This window comes from Pistacia vera, unplaced genomic scaffold (assembly GCF_008641045.1).
Source record: "Pistacia vera cultivar Batoury unplaced genomic scaffold, PisVer_v2 Contig545, whole genome shotgun sequence".
NCBI classification, from domain to species: Eukaryota; Viridiplantae; Streptophyta; class Magnoliopsida; order Sapindales; family Anacardiaceae; genus Pistacia; species Pistacia vera.
In genome coordinates, this window is record NW_022196385.1 from 206,838 (window position 1) to 220,426 (window position 13,589).

At 29.8% G+C, this 13,589-nt stretch overlaps 2 protein-coding genes across 2 annotated transcripts; one reads left to right on the forward strand and one right to left on the reverse strand.

Moving 5' to 3' along the window:
• Nucleotides 1-4,086: 4,086 nt before the first annotated feature.
• On the reverse strand, nucleotides 4,087-6,698 carry LOC116107690. The gene is made up of 4 exons (XM_031393984.1): nucleotides 6,534-6,698; nucleotides 5,415-5,889; nucleotides 4,373-4,489; nucleotides 4,087-4,141 (listed from the first exon to the last, which is right to left on the reverse strand). The coding sequence occupies exons 2-4, from the start codon at nucleotides 5,423-5,425 to the stop codon at nucleotides 4,087-4,089; spliced, it is 183 nt and encodes a 60-aa protein (XP_031249844.1). The 5' UTR covers nucleotides 5,426-5,889; nucleotides 6,534-6,698.
• A 3,669-nt stretch (nucleotides 6,699-10,367) lies between these two features.
• LOC116107670 lies at nucleotides 10,368-13,242 on the forward strand. The gene is made up of 3 exons (XM_031393964.1): nucleotides 10,368-10,486; nucleotides 12,796-12,961; nucleotides 13,103-13,242. The coding sequence occupies exons 2-3, from the start codon at nucleotides 12,797-12,799 to the stop codon at nucleotides 13,148-13,150; spliced, it is 213 nt and encodes a 70-aa protein (XP_031249824.1). The 5' UTR covers nucleotides 10,368-10,486; nucleotide 12,796; the 3' UTR covers nucleotides 13,151-13,242.
• Nucleotides 13,243-13,589: the final 347 nt, after the last annotated feature.

Consider the following 13,589-nt stretch of genomic DNA (forward strand, 5'->3'; position numbering starts at 1 on the left):
ATATTATTTAATACTAAGTATTAAAATTTATTGGGGTTCTTACATATTTGTTAACTTTGTTTAAGTAATATTAAATATTTTGTAGACTTACAAATTATGCTAAAAATAAATAACACCACCTTCTTTACTCACCAACATTGCCTCATTTTCTTCTTGTTTCTAATATTAATTTTCTATAATATCTCAATTATATTTTTTAAATTAATATTTAAATTAATTCAACATTATTTATTAACTATATTTACTGCTTTCTCAATGAGTTTTTACTGTCAATATATTACCTATAAGTGAGTTATAAATTAAAGATTGTATTTCGAAATTAAATTTAATTAATTTGAATCTATCAATTTAAAACGGTTGTAAATGTCAAAAATTAATTTTAGAGCATAAATTGAACCACTAGTATCAATTTTATGCATTCAAATATTCAAACAAAATAACTCTAAGAGCATCTCTAAATGATTTTTTATATGATCTAAACTTTTAACTCTTTATTATAAAGAGTTTATTCATAAAAATAAGAGTCCAACAGACTCTTTATCTTTAAAATATAAATTAGACAGTGAGTTTGCTCTCCACATTTAGAGAGTCAAATTTCACTCTCTATCCTCATTTTAATTAATAAGTTACAAGTTCCTATGCATTTTATTTATTAATTCTCTCTCTCATTAAGTCTATTTCTTAGAAATAAAGAGCATCTTCATTAAATTTAAAGAGTCCATTGGATTTGAATAAAAATTGTGTTCTCTATATTTTAAGATTAATAAAGATGCTTTTTATTTATATGAAAGATGTTTTTCAAAATAAAAAGCACCATTGAAGATGTTCTAAGGGGTTGGTTGGGGAATCAATGAGGTTTATTTCCTTCTTTAAGTTTTTTGGTTTAAACTTTAAACATTGGGGTCACCTACCACAATAATATTGGATCCTTTGGGTTTATAAGATGTTCAATGGACTTCGGATATTAATTAAGGTGTACATAAGTTGGTTCAAATACCCCAGTTACCAATATATATATATATATGTTCAAGCAAAATCAATTTACAATAATAAATATGTAATGTTCATGTTACTTAAAACAATAAATACATGGTCTTCATGTTAATTCAATTTAATTATAGGATCATCATAAATTAACATGTAGGATCGCACTGGATTAAATTAGATTGGATAATATAAAATTTTATATATTGTTGTGCCGTGCTCAAAACAGTGTTGTACTAGATAAGATTTTATATATTTGTTAATAAATCTAAAATATTCTTTTAAATTAATTTTTGCTAAAATTAATTGAATAGAAAATAGTATAATAAATTTATTCTTATCATTCATAATAAATATGAAAGAAATACGGAGACTATTAAATTATTAAGTATATATTATTATTTTTTGTATTATTAATTATTCAAGTGTTGATAACCGATAGAGGTTAAATAGAATTTCTCTAGAATCAGTAAGATTATCCAATGTTGATAATAACATATTACAATTTTTAAACTAAATAACTTCACCAAACCTTTAGTTAAATGGGTGGGAGCTCAATCAGCTTTGACAATGTGCTAGATTCGAATTTTCGTTGTCACAGGATTGTCGTTTGTCATAAGAATAATACTACACATACATCATTTCCATACAACATTATGTGGCAAGATGTGATTTGGTGAAAGTTTAATTTTAACTTTAAATTAACCAATCATATCTTGTCACATAATGTTGTATGAGAAATATTGTATGAAAATAATGTATGTGTAGCATTACTCTTGTCATAATCATTATGTACCAAAGATGGCCGAGTGGTCTAACGCGTCAATTTCTTTTAGTACTTTTTCTAACCTCTCTATATTAACCATTACCTTTTAGTTTTATAATAATAATTTCCTCCAATATCTCAATTACTTAATTGTAAATTTGTAATGGAGAAATATATTTTTAGAAAGATGGATTTTCCACAAACAATAATTGGAAATAATTAAATTTTGAGTGCCTCTTATACTGGAATCTGAAACAATATGGCCTCCGCATGTTCAAGCAAAATATGAATGAATATAAGATTCATGTTAATGACGTTCATGTCAAATTAAATGAATGTGACATGATTCTTTTTAATTACAATATTGTCACCAATTTTATTTAACTATTAAGATAAAAGGACAAGGTTCAATGTAATTTCCTTAAAATTGGTCAGATTAGTTGATTTAGTCAATTTCACTAAATAAAAAATTTCAAAGCTTTTTTTCTTTAAAAAAAAAAAAAAAAAAACAAAAACAAACAATATTGAATGTAGATGGCATATTAATAATAATGCATAACCAATTTATTAGGTTTTAGCAAAATGACTTGTAACATAGTGCATAAGACTTTATAATATATTGTCAATTTTTAAGTTTAATTATGTAGTTGTTGAGGAAGATAGGCTAGGATAGTTTCTGCTTAAGTAGTTCAAACTCATTTTTATATTGCAATTTTAAAAAGAGAGTAATAAATGGTAAATATAGCTTACATATTTCTAAAGATGATATAATAGAATTAAAGTATTAAACGATGACGGTGGTATACTAATTTTTTATACTTTTCTCAAGCAGAATCATCCTAAAATTTGAACCAAATTCAAATCTCAAAAAACCGGGACGCATGTTCATATGATAAACCATGGAAGATCAGGGGTGTTTAAAAAAGTCCATAAACCGAACCAAATCGGAAACCAGACTGAAAAATCAGTTTTTTGGTGAAACTACTTAGATTTCGCTTCAAGAATTCTTTGAACCGGTTTTCTGGTTCGGTGGATTATGAGAACTGGTTAACCAAAACCGGTTTTTAAAACCGATTTTGCAATAAACATTAAAAATCACATAAGGGCTAAAATGGTAAAACCGGTAAATAAAAATTATAAACACAAAATCCAAATCCAAAAATCAAAATCCCCAAATCTCAAATCATCTTTTCACCCGAACTTCGTTCAACTTCAATCCTCAAGCTGCTGCACTCTATCTTCAATCCTCAAATCATCTTTTCACACTAGCGTGGTTTTACCGAAAAAAATCTCTTGTGCCACTCCACCTGGTCGTATGAAACTGGCATGCATCCTGGCACCCCACTCTCTTTTCATAGATCTCCCGCTCCTAAAGCCCTCAGGAACGGAGTTGATGCTCCCACATCCATGGCATGAGTAGTTAAAGCAAGTGAATGATTTAAAAAGTCTCTCCACGGCCGAAGAATGAGAATTGAAGAAGTGGGCTTTGTTTTGTTTTGAAAGGTTTGATTTTTGAATGGCAACTTGTTTTACTTGTTATTTAGGTTCATATATTTTTTCTTTTTTTGGGTCTGATTAGGATCTGGGTTTGTTTGTTTTTGTGTTCTTCTCTGTTTATGTTTACGTTTTTTGTGTTTCTGCTTCCAATTCTGTAAAATTATGGAAGTTTTTTTCATCTGAAAATAATAATAATAATAAACAGAGGGTTTTAATTTTGCTTTTTGTGTTTTTGCTTCCAATTCTCCATGTTGGAAAACAAGTTTAAAAATAGTTAACTGAAAAAACGGTTCAGTTCAAAACCAATTTCCTCTTAGAACCGGTTCAATTCAGGGATTTCCCTGAACCGGAAAACCGGTTTGGTTAAAAAAAAGGGTATTCGGACTGGTTAACCAGTTTTGAACACCCCTAGATAACTTATGATACAGAACATTACAGAGAACTCGTCACTGTCTCAACTACACAAAATAGTAGCACGGACATTAGTAAAGAATGGATAATTTCCTAGCTAGTTCTTGTAAAAATTGAGATTGTAAATTGATTCACTTGTTCGAATATGTAATGCCTAGATCGCTGCATTATTAGAAAGTGAAGCATCTTAGTTTTGAGTCTTCCACAAAAACACACATTAGTTTGGTTCCTATCATATTTCTATCATAATCATGGCATTGATTTAACCAAATCTAGACAAAATATATAAGGGAATTATGCATATCACAACTATAACAAACAAGATTGATTCTCGCAACTTTTCACACATTAACTAGATTCTGGAAAGTCAAGGTGCAGGAAATGCCCAACTCTTCAATAAAATATAAGCAGAGACAACATTATTAGAGTTACCTTTTGAAAAATTCACTCACACATCGTGAACTATTGTGATAGATGAACCACCATCAGCACAATCACCAAAAATGTCAAAATTTAGTAACTCAAAAATGCAATATTGAAAGAGTGAAATTAGCAAAAAAATGTTACAAGAGCTGCAGATCTCAACAATTTTTTCTTTCATTCCGAGTAAATTGGATGATAAAAACTAAAGCAACATGCAAATTAATAAGATATGGAACTAAGTATAGCTTGGGCTAAAATTAGGCAGGGGAATAAACATATTATATCCTTTATAGTAGAACAAAAATGAGGATACTGAAAAGATAATGCTCCCACCAATCCAACATGTAAAGTCCAAATGTGACATTATAGAGATAGATCTTGCGTTGAACCCAGTTCATTGCTCTCTTACTTACAAACAAAAAAAAAATTGTAAATGTGAATCCACAATAGGAATCAAATAAAAATAGGCATAAACTCAGCTAAATTGACAAAGCCAAGATATTAGATTTATAAGATAGACAAGAAACCAACGTTTGTTAACTGAGAATTGCCGACGGCTAATAAAAAAAATTGATCTTGTTTTCGCAGTTTGTTCAATGATCACAAAGAAAAATGATAACAATTTTACTTCCCCTGAGGATTAGTCAAGGTGCATGTAAGTTGACCAAGACACCTCAGTTAACAAAAAAAGAATGATAACAATTTTAAAAAGGCTTCATTCTCTGGACAAATTTAAGGAACAGATGGTATCATTAGAAGGAATGACAACAAATCTAGCAACAGATTTTTCTTATTTTCAAGAATTACCAAGAAAATTTCTTGAACCCGCTTAGCGAGTTCAAGTTTGACCCTACAAATTATACCCCACAAGAACCTATAATCTTTGAGAAGCAGAAAACCCATTTCACAAGCAAAATGGTAAATGAAAAATGAAAAATGAATTAAATTATGACCAGCACGTTTCTCAGGAACTAAACATTGATTTGAATATCTCATAATCTACCCAACTCTGATCAAAATACTAATTTTTACAAACAAAATGATAAATGAACGAATTAAAATTTTCAACTTTGATGTTTGATGATGTAATAAATCAAATTAAATTGTCTCCAAAACTTAACAAAATAGCTCAAAATCTGTACAACTTAAGGCATGAAACTCTTAAAATCTTCGCAGCAACCAAACAGATCTAACCAATTAGAATTAATTTCTAAATCCCATCAAGCTAAAACTGTACCAAAAGAAAAAATGACACATTCAAAGAACAACAATGAAATAAAGTAAAATAAAATACTAGTAAGAAAGGATGATCCAACCCAGAAGCGAAACTGACCTGTTTAGCATAAAGTTTTCTTCTTTCTTTGTTATTCAGACATGTTGGTTAAAATACTATGTAACGAGTGCCATTGATTTGGATTTAATTGTTGAAAGTTTCAAATATGCTTGAAACTATCAACAATTTATAAGAACAAGCTAATCAATTGATTGCACTAAAAACTTTCAACAATTACAAAACAAATTCAGAATTCTTATGATAATTGTATTATAAAAAAAGAGGGTGGAGAAGCACTCGGTAAATTACAACAAAATCCTTATGGCTAGGAATATAATCAATACAAAACAGGCACAATTGCTTTTACAATAACAACAGGTTTTTAATTGAATCACTTGATTAGCTTGTTCTTATAAAAGTTTCTAATTAATTCCAAATCATTGGCACCTGTCGCAGCATATTCGAGATTTTCGTGCCCGCATATCCATTGCCACAGTTTCAAGCTGGTGCAACTACTAAGACTCATGTTAAATGCCTAAAGTAAAATGAAAAGAATGCATGAGATAGTGAAGACATTTTGGCATCCATAATTATGGAGTTACAAAGAAATAGACAGTGCACCAGCAATAAGAACATTAGTAGCATCATGATACGGTTTCGATAGTGATAGACTGGAAACCTTGCCGAAGTTTTTAAATCGGTTTAGAACAAAATAAGACACAAACCGAGCTCCAAAGTCGACATTTAATTTATTTCTTCATATGAGGGGGTATGTATAGGTTACTACGCAGAATAGAGGTTCAACATGGTCATAAAACTTAAATCCTACAAGATCAAATCAGATTACAGTCGGCCATTTCTAGTCTGTGCCTCCTTCAAGTACAGTCAATCAATGAGCGAATTAAAAATTTCCACTTTGATGTTTGATGATGTAATAAATCAAATTAAATTGTCTGCAAAAGTTGACAAAATAGCTCAAAATCTGCACAACTTAAGGCATAAAGCTCCTAAAATCTTCACAGCAACCAAATAGATCTAACTAATTAGAATTAATTTCTAAATCCCATTCAGCTAAAACCAGACCAAAAACAACAAAGACACATTCAAAGAACAAGAATGAAATAAAGTAAAATAAAACACCAGTAAGAAAAGACGATCTAGCCCAGAAGCGAAACTGACCTGTTTATGAGAAAGCTTTCTTCTTTCTTTGTTATTCAGACAATTTGGTTGAAAAAATTATGTGGGTCGATTTCGATTTGTTTGTTCGTTTGCAAAAATTGTGTTTTCGGGGAGATTTAATAGAAGAGGACTTAATCTGTTAATCATACTAAACCCTCCATAGTTCTGTTTCGGGTTAAGGGAGTTAGGGGAGATTTAAAATATATTTTCTATAAAAAATTTCTCTAAGATAATATTAGACCACCAACCTTCTCTTACAAACTTTCTTTCATAATCATGATATAGTAGTTCGTAATTGATCAGTTTATAATAGATCTCATTAATTAATTATAAGCTGACTAATTGTGAGCTGTCACGTCAAAATTATGAGAGAAAATTTATGAAAGAGGGTTGTTGGTATAGTATTACTCATTTCTCTAAAATAGAAAAACAATATATTAATGCAGTTGATATAGTAGCAATATTGTATAATAAGATATTCTATTTTCCTTAATGTGATTGGATGAATTTAAATTAGAGATAATTTAAACAATTGGAGTAAAGGATATGTCAAATTTTTTTTTTATTTATTTATTTATTTTTTTTGGGTATGGCAACTGTGGCCACCTCTTGCCCATGTTACAACTTGAACCCAAAATTCCTTGATCTTTTAACTCTATAATCAATCGATATGTCAAAATGCATACAGTTATGAAATTAGTTTGTATAATTAGTTCGTACACGTAGCATAACTCATCCTTCAATATCTTATTTGTAGAAAAATAAATTGTAATATAGAAAATTTAAGTTGAATAACCTAATTGTTGATGATGACATATTAGATTAAACAATGATAGAATATAGCTTTTGTCACAAATACAATTTAATTTTAACCCTTAAAAATTTGATGCAAAATCCCCATTTTGAAATCTGTTTTCACATTTTCGGACAAAATCAATTTAAAATGACTCATGAATACACTTTCTTGTATTTTATTTATTAAAAAAATAGAGTAATTATACTTAACCCTTTTTAGTTCTTTAGTTTCGATCCCTTTTTATTTTTATTTAAAATTTAGTATTGTCATTAAATTAAAGTTTAAATATAGTTTTTTTTTTTTTTTTAAATGGTACGAATGTCAAAAGTCTACGTTGAATTGAGTTTAAATTTTCTTGATTTTAATTTATTTGATTTATATATATATATAAAGAAATGAATGTGGTAGGTAAAGTAGAAATAAAATAACTATTTTTGGATGGTCAAGTGATTCGATAAGGACTCTTACATGTATTACTTAAAAGGTCATGAGTTCAAGTATCTCTTTAGTTGCTAATAGAGATAGCCACTGGAGCTCTTACCCGGCTAATAGAGGTGATTGGTTTTAGGTACCCTATATTTTTTGAAGGAATCGAAACCAGAACCAGCTGGTTTCAGTTCCTAGAAACCTGGAACCAGAACTTGAAACATAGGTTCTGGTTCCGGGTACCTGGGTTAATTTTAATTATCCCTACTTTTTAAAAAATGACAAATACACCCCAAAAAATTACAATTCAATCCTGGATCCTACCAGGGCACTCAAACCTTGGTTCTAGTTCTGGTTTTGGTTTTAGGTTCCAACACTGCAGGAATCAAAATTGGAACTAGAACCGGGAATTCCCGATTCCAATTTTCCAAAATCGAAATCGAACCCTGATGGGGCCGATTCCGGTTCTACCCTTTACCCATGCTCACCCTACCAGTCGTAGTTCCAGACTTCCAAGTCATAAGAGACTATTTAAGGTGCACGTAAGTTAGCTTGGACACCTCCAGTCATAAAAAAATAGTAGAAATAAAATATAACCGGAAATTTTATTTCCATCCATACTTATAAAACAATTATATGAAACAAAAAATGATAGTAGTTGATATACAGTAGTAGCAATAATGTATAAACATATATTTTATTTCCATTTATGCTAGCATAATACATCTTCATCTTCATTGATCGTATTTTGGATGAGAATTTTTAATCCAATTAACATAGGGTAATACATAATTGCTTTGTATAGGGTTAGATTGGCTCAAACTGATAGAAAATGGACAGAATGGCTCACTTATTTTATTTTCTGTAAAATATTAATTGCATATAATATCTGAATTATAATTTATAAACTAATATTAAATTAACTTCAAAATGAAATTTAATTAAATCGAATAAAATAATTGTTCATGTTAATGATATGTCATTAGATCATTATCACATTATGTCCATGGCATTGTTTCTAAATACAAGACAACCATTATTAAGTACACGATCTCTTATTCTTTAATGTTAATTTGAATTTCCATTTCCATTTATTTTTATTATAGTATTTTCATGATATTTTTTATTTTAAACTATTTTTCAAAACAGTGGGGGTGATTTTGTAAAATATCAATGAATCATGTCACATTAATTTCATGGGAAGTTTAATTTCTACTTATTTTTGTTCTCTATTTTATGTTAAATTAATTAATTGATTTTATTTTTCTCTTTCTAATTACAATATATAGAAGGTAGAGATATAATTTCTTATAAGTTTATTTTATTATAATTTCTTATATATTAATTAACTGATTTTATTTGCTAAATTAAAAAGCAATAAATTCCAAATATCCTTAGAATATTTGTAACTTTGTTAAGCAATATTATACTACCATTTTTATTTATTTATTCTTAGTACACATTTTTTTTTTTAACATATAATCTATTCATATGTAATACTGTTTCAAACTAAATAACATGAAATAAAATAAAATAAAAATTTCTGTAGTTGGTATAGCAGCAAAAATATATAATCAGATATTTTATTTTTATATTTGAATAAATCATTTATTTATATTTAAGACTGACACTAAAGCAAAATTTATAACAAGAAATAAATTATTTATTATATGAAAAAATAAACAAGATATAAAAACCTTGGGCCAGCAAGGTCAGGAACGGGGGAAACCAGGAAGCGAAAGCTATTGATGTTTTCTTTTTTTCTAGCATATTAATTTCCTACAATATCTCAGTTATAATTTAATAAATTAATATCAAAGCTAAATCAATATTGTTTATTAGACAAAAACCAAATTAAGTATTTAACATCAATTTTATAGTAAAATCTAAAGCATCATGCATTCACAATTTCGAGAAAAATAAATTCAAAACAAATGAAAATGTTGTGAAGTCCGGCATCGCCGCCATGTGAGAGGGGATACCTCTATATATGGACTAAAGACCTTAACCCAACATGACGCGTTTTGAGCCAAAAGCCTAGAAACAAAATTGTAAGGCTATATAGTGTTAAAGTGGACAATATCATATTAGGCCATTTATAACACGTTATCAATACGATCGCAATGGAAAGACATGTTGTAAAGTCCCACATCATTCTTGTGTGAGAATGGGTGCATGTATATATAAAGCTATAGGCCTTAACCTAATATACCGCATTTTGAGCCTAAGCCCAAAAAAAAAAAAAAAATTCGTGAGATCCTGTAATGCCAAAGCGGACAATATTATGTTGGGCCATTTATAACAGAAAATATAACGTTCATGTTAATGATATGTCACTAAATCATATCACATTATGTTCTTGGGATTCTTTCTAATTAAGTACACAATCTATTATTTTTTTAATGTTAATTTCCATTTCTTTCCATTTACTTTTCAATTATAGTATTTTGATATTTTCATGATATTAACTATTTTTCAAAAAAGTGGGGTGAATTGTAATAAACCTAAAGTCAGCATCCATTAATGATTTCTGAAACGTCAGGGGTGATTCTGTAATTAACCCATTAAATGACTTCTCGCGCGTGAGATCTCACTTCTCACATGCGATTCACGAGGAGGCGACGTATTAATCTTCAACAGCTCCCCCTTAATCCATTTTTAAAACGACATTGTCGATCATCGTATCGTCTGCGGCGGCGCTGTTCCTCGATTCAACCATCTCCGAATTCAGGCGAGTGTTCAAATTACTTGATCTCTGCTTTGATTATCCAATAATGAAGCAATTGATCTTTATGTTCCCATTGTAGAATTGCAAAATCTAATCGCATCTCTTTAATGGGTTTAATCGCATGTTTCTTGTGATGGAATTGTTATAAGACATAATTTCTAAATGTTTACTGAGATTTTTCGTGAAATTTTTTATCTTTTGTCTATTTTTTGTTTGATTTAAACTGCTGCGGAGAATTACGAAACAATTTCGGTAATTTCCAGAAACCCTAAGTTGTTAAAAGGCCCCTTCATATTATTAAAAACCCCTATAAAAGTATTGAAAACTCCCTATCTGGGTGTACTTAATACTTTATGACAATCTGGGCTCGTTTAATTTTAATAAATCTCGTAAATAAACCAGAGATAATTAGGGAAGCAGTCTCTTTTTAATCTTTTTTTTTCTTTCGGTTAGAGTGAGTGAGGTTATTAAGGGTCAATTTGTTTGGTAATATTTATGATTTTGGTGGGCTGTATTTGGGATAAAACATGTGCATAATCCGAGAACTTTTGGTGTGTTGAATTGCTTATCTAGAATGCTCGTTAAGTGCTTTTCCGGCCTAGAGTAAGCATTCTGGAAAAACCGCTTGTAAAGTTTCCAGCAACCCTAATGAATTTCATTTTTGTTGTTGGTAGACTTCCAAAACTCTGTCTATGTTGTAATTCAGTTTTATAATCACGCAGCAACCAAAGAAATCACAAATTCTCTCCACCATAGACATAATAGAGAATATCATAATATTCATTTTCAAACCAGGACTTTTACAAAGTTAGAGCTTCATTTATTACAATACCTAATCTTAGTTCTCACTGTAGTATGTTTTTACTGTTATCAATTTTATGGTTATTATTGAAGAAGCTCTTGTGATTTTATTAGGTTTGATTTGCTGATTTAGTCTTTGTTTGAATTTTTTTTTTTTTTTAAATAATTTGTTTATGAAGACTCAAACTTTAGTTGATCGATGATGCAGTTTCTCAGTCTATTTTTAAAATTAGAGCTTGCTTATATATTCATTCTTCCATAAATTAAATTTCTCTTCTAGTAAATGTTATCAATATTTCAGGAAATGGCAAAATTAGGGTATCAATCTCTTTTTTACCCTTTTTTTTTTTTTTGGTTAACCCCCGTAAGGTTAAGCTCAATTAGTTTGGTAATGTTTATTTTTTGGATTGGCTACATTTGGGGGTGAACATGCACATAATTGAATAAATTTTAGTGTGTCGAAGTGCTTATCCAGAAAGCATGCTAAGTGCTTTTCTGACCTGGAGTAAGCATTCTGGAAAAACTGTCAATTATCAGTTGCTTCTCCTGAAAGCCCTTTCAGTGTGAATGTGTGTATTTTAGTCAAACACTATAAAATTGATAGAAAGAGCGCTGTAGTTTTTCACTTCTAAAATTGTATTTGGGAGTGCTTTCTATATTTTTAAAAGCTCATTTCTGTATATTTTATGGCATTTGATTGAAATAAACAAAATAACTTATTGTAGTCAGAAAAAATGCTAGGAATACCTTATGATGCCTTTGGGATATGAGAAAACTTGGAATACTTTCTAAGAGAATACATGATAAGGTGTTTCTGTAGAATATGATTTTAAATGCTTACACAAAAAGAAAAAAAAAGGTTTATGCTCAAAACCACCCTGAAACATGTTTATTTATTATTATTTTTTTTTTTTATTATTCTGTTACTACTTTGTTGGTACTTGTTTTGTGGCAAAGCCTAGGATGTTAAATATAGTAGTTGTACTTACCATATCACTGTTATATATCTTCTTACTGTAAATTTTTCTTTGTACGATCATTACACAAGCATTATGTTCTGGATTTGATCAAACATTTTTGTATAATGTAATGAAGATTCTTCTACAGTGCTTCTTAAATTGTCTCCCTTTTACCTTTTGCGATTGGGGCCTTGGTGGAAAAGTAATGCAAGAATGAGTAGTAGGAAGTCTTCCACAAACCTTCTCTATACTTTGGTTCTCATTGTTGGGATCATATATGGTTGGTTCTTGTGTTTTTTCTGGGAAATTATTTGCATGTATTATTCGCTGAACAGTTTCTCATTTGTTACGCGTACTTTGTGTGTACTTGGTGTATGGCATTTTGTTAATTGCATTTGTTTCTTGGTCTAAAATTAGTAATTGCAACCTTGATAACAAAGAAACATAATGAAAGCAGATAGATGTTTATGTTGTTTGAATGAGGTGGAGTGAGATTGTGATTGTTAGAGGCTTCAGGAGTGTGTTTAATGAGATCAATAATTGTTGATGCAGGATGTCACAAACTGAGGAGGTACCCTTTAGACCAAGAGAAAAGCTTGTCGAGAAGCAGAAGTATTTCCAAAGCATCCACAAACACACATACCTGAAAGGACCAATGGATAAGATCACCTCCGTTGCTATTCCACTCGCTTTGGCTGGCACTTGCTTGTTTCTCATTGTGAGTGTGTTTCTTTCTTTGCACAAACCTTATTTTAGTATTTACAATGTATAATCTCCGTAGAAATAGGAAATAAAAATATTAAATTTGCTTGTTATTATGTAACCGTTTTATATATAATTATTATTATCATTTTTTCAGGGGCGAGGTATCTATAACATGTCACATGGGATTGGAAAGAAAGAATGAGGTAGCAGTCTTTTCTGTTGCCGGGCTATATGATTGTATAGCCAAATTTCAAAATTGTGTTTTGTACTTCGACAATTAATTGTCTTCGAAGTTTTTTCTTCAATTAGCATCTTCAATAATGGCAACAACTGAATAGAAGTTGAAACCTTTTTTTTTAATGGAATTACATTTCAGATTCTTTTTAATACTGCAATTTCAAGTCTTTTGCTTGAGTGAATGGTTGATAAGTTATTTGCTTCTCAATGATAAACTATCCCGCATGTTGTGGTCGGGAGGCTGGAAACCATATAAAATTTGAGTTCTTACGGCCTGAGCTGTGCTGATTCAGGGAGCAAAAGGTGATGAATTTAGGTTAAGAAAGAGAGGACGGCAATAGCTTCGCGACAATATTTGGTATGATCCGTAACTCATTGCAAATTGGGCCGGAATTGCCTGTCAA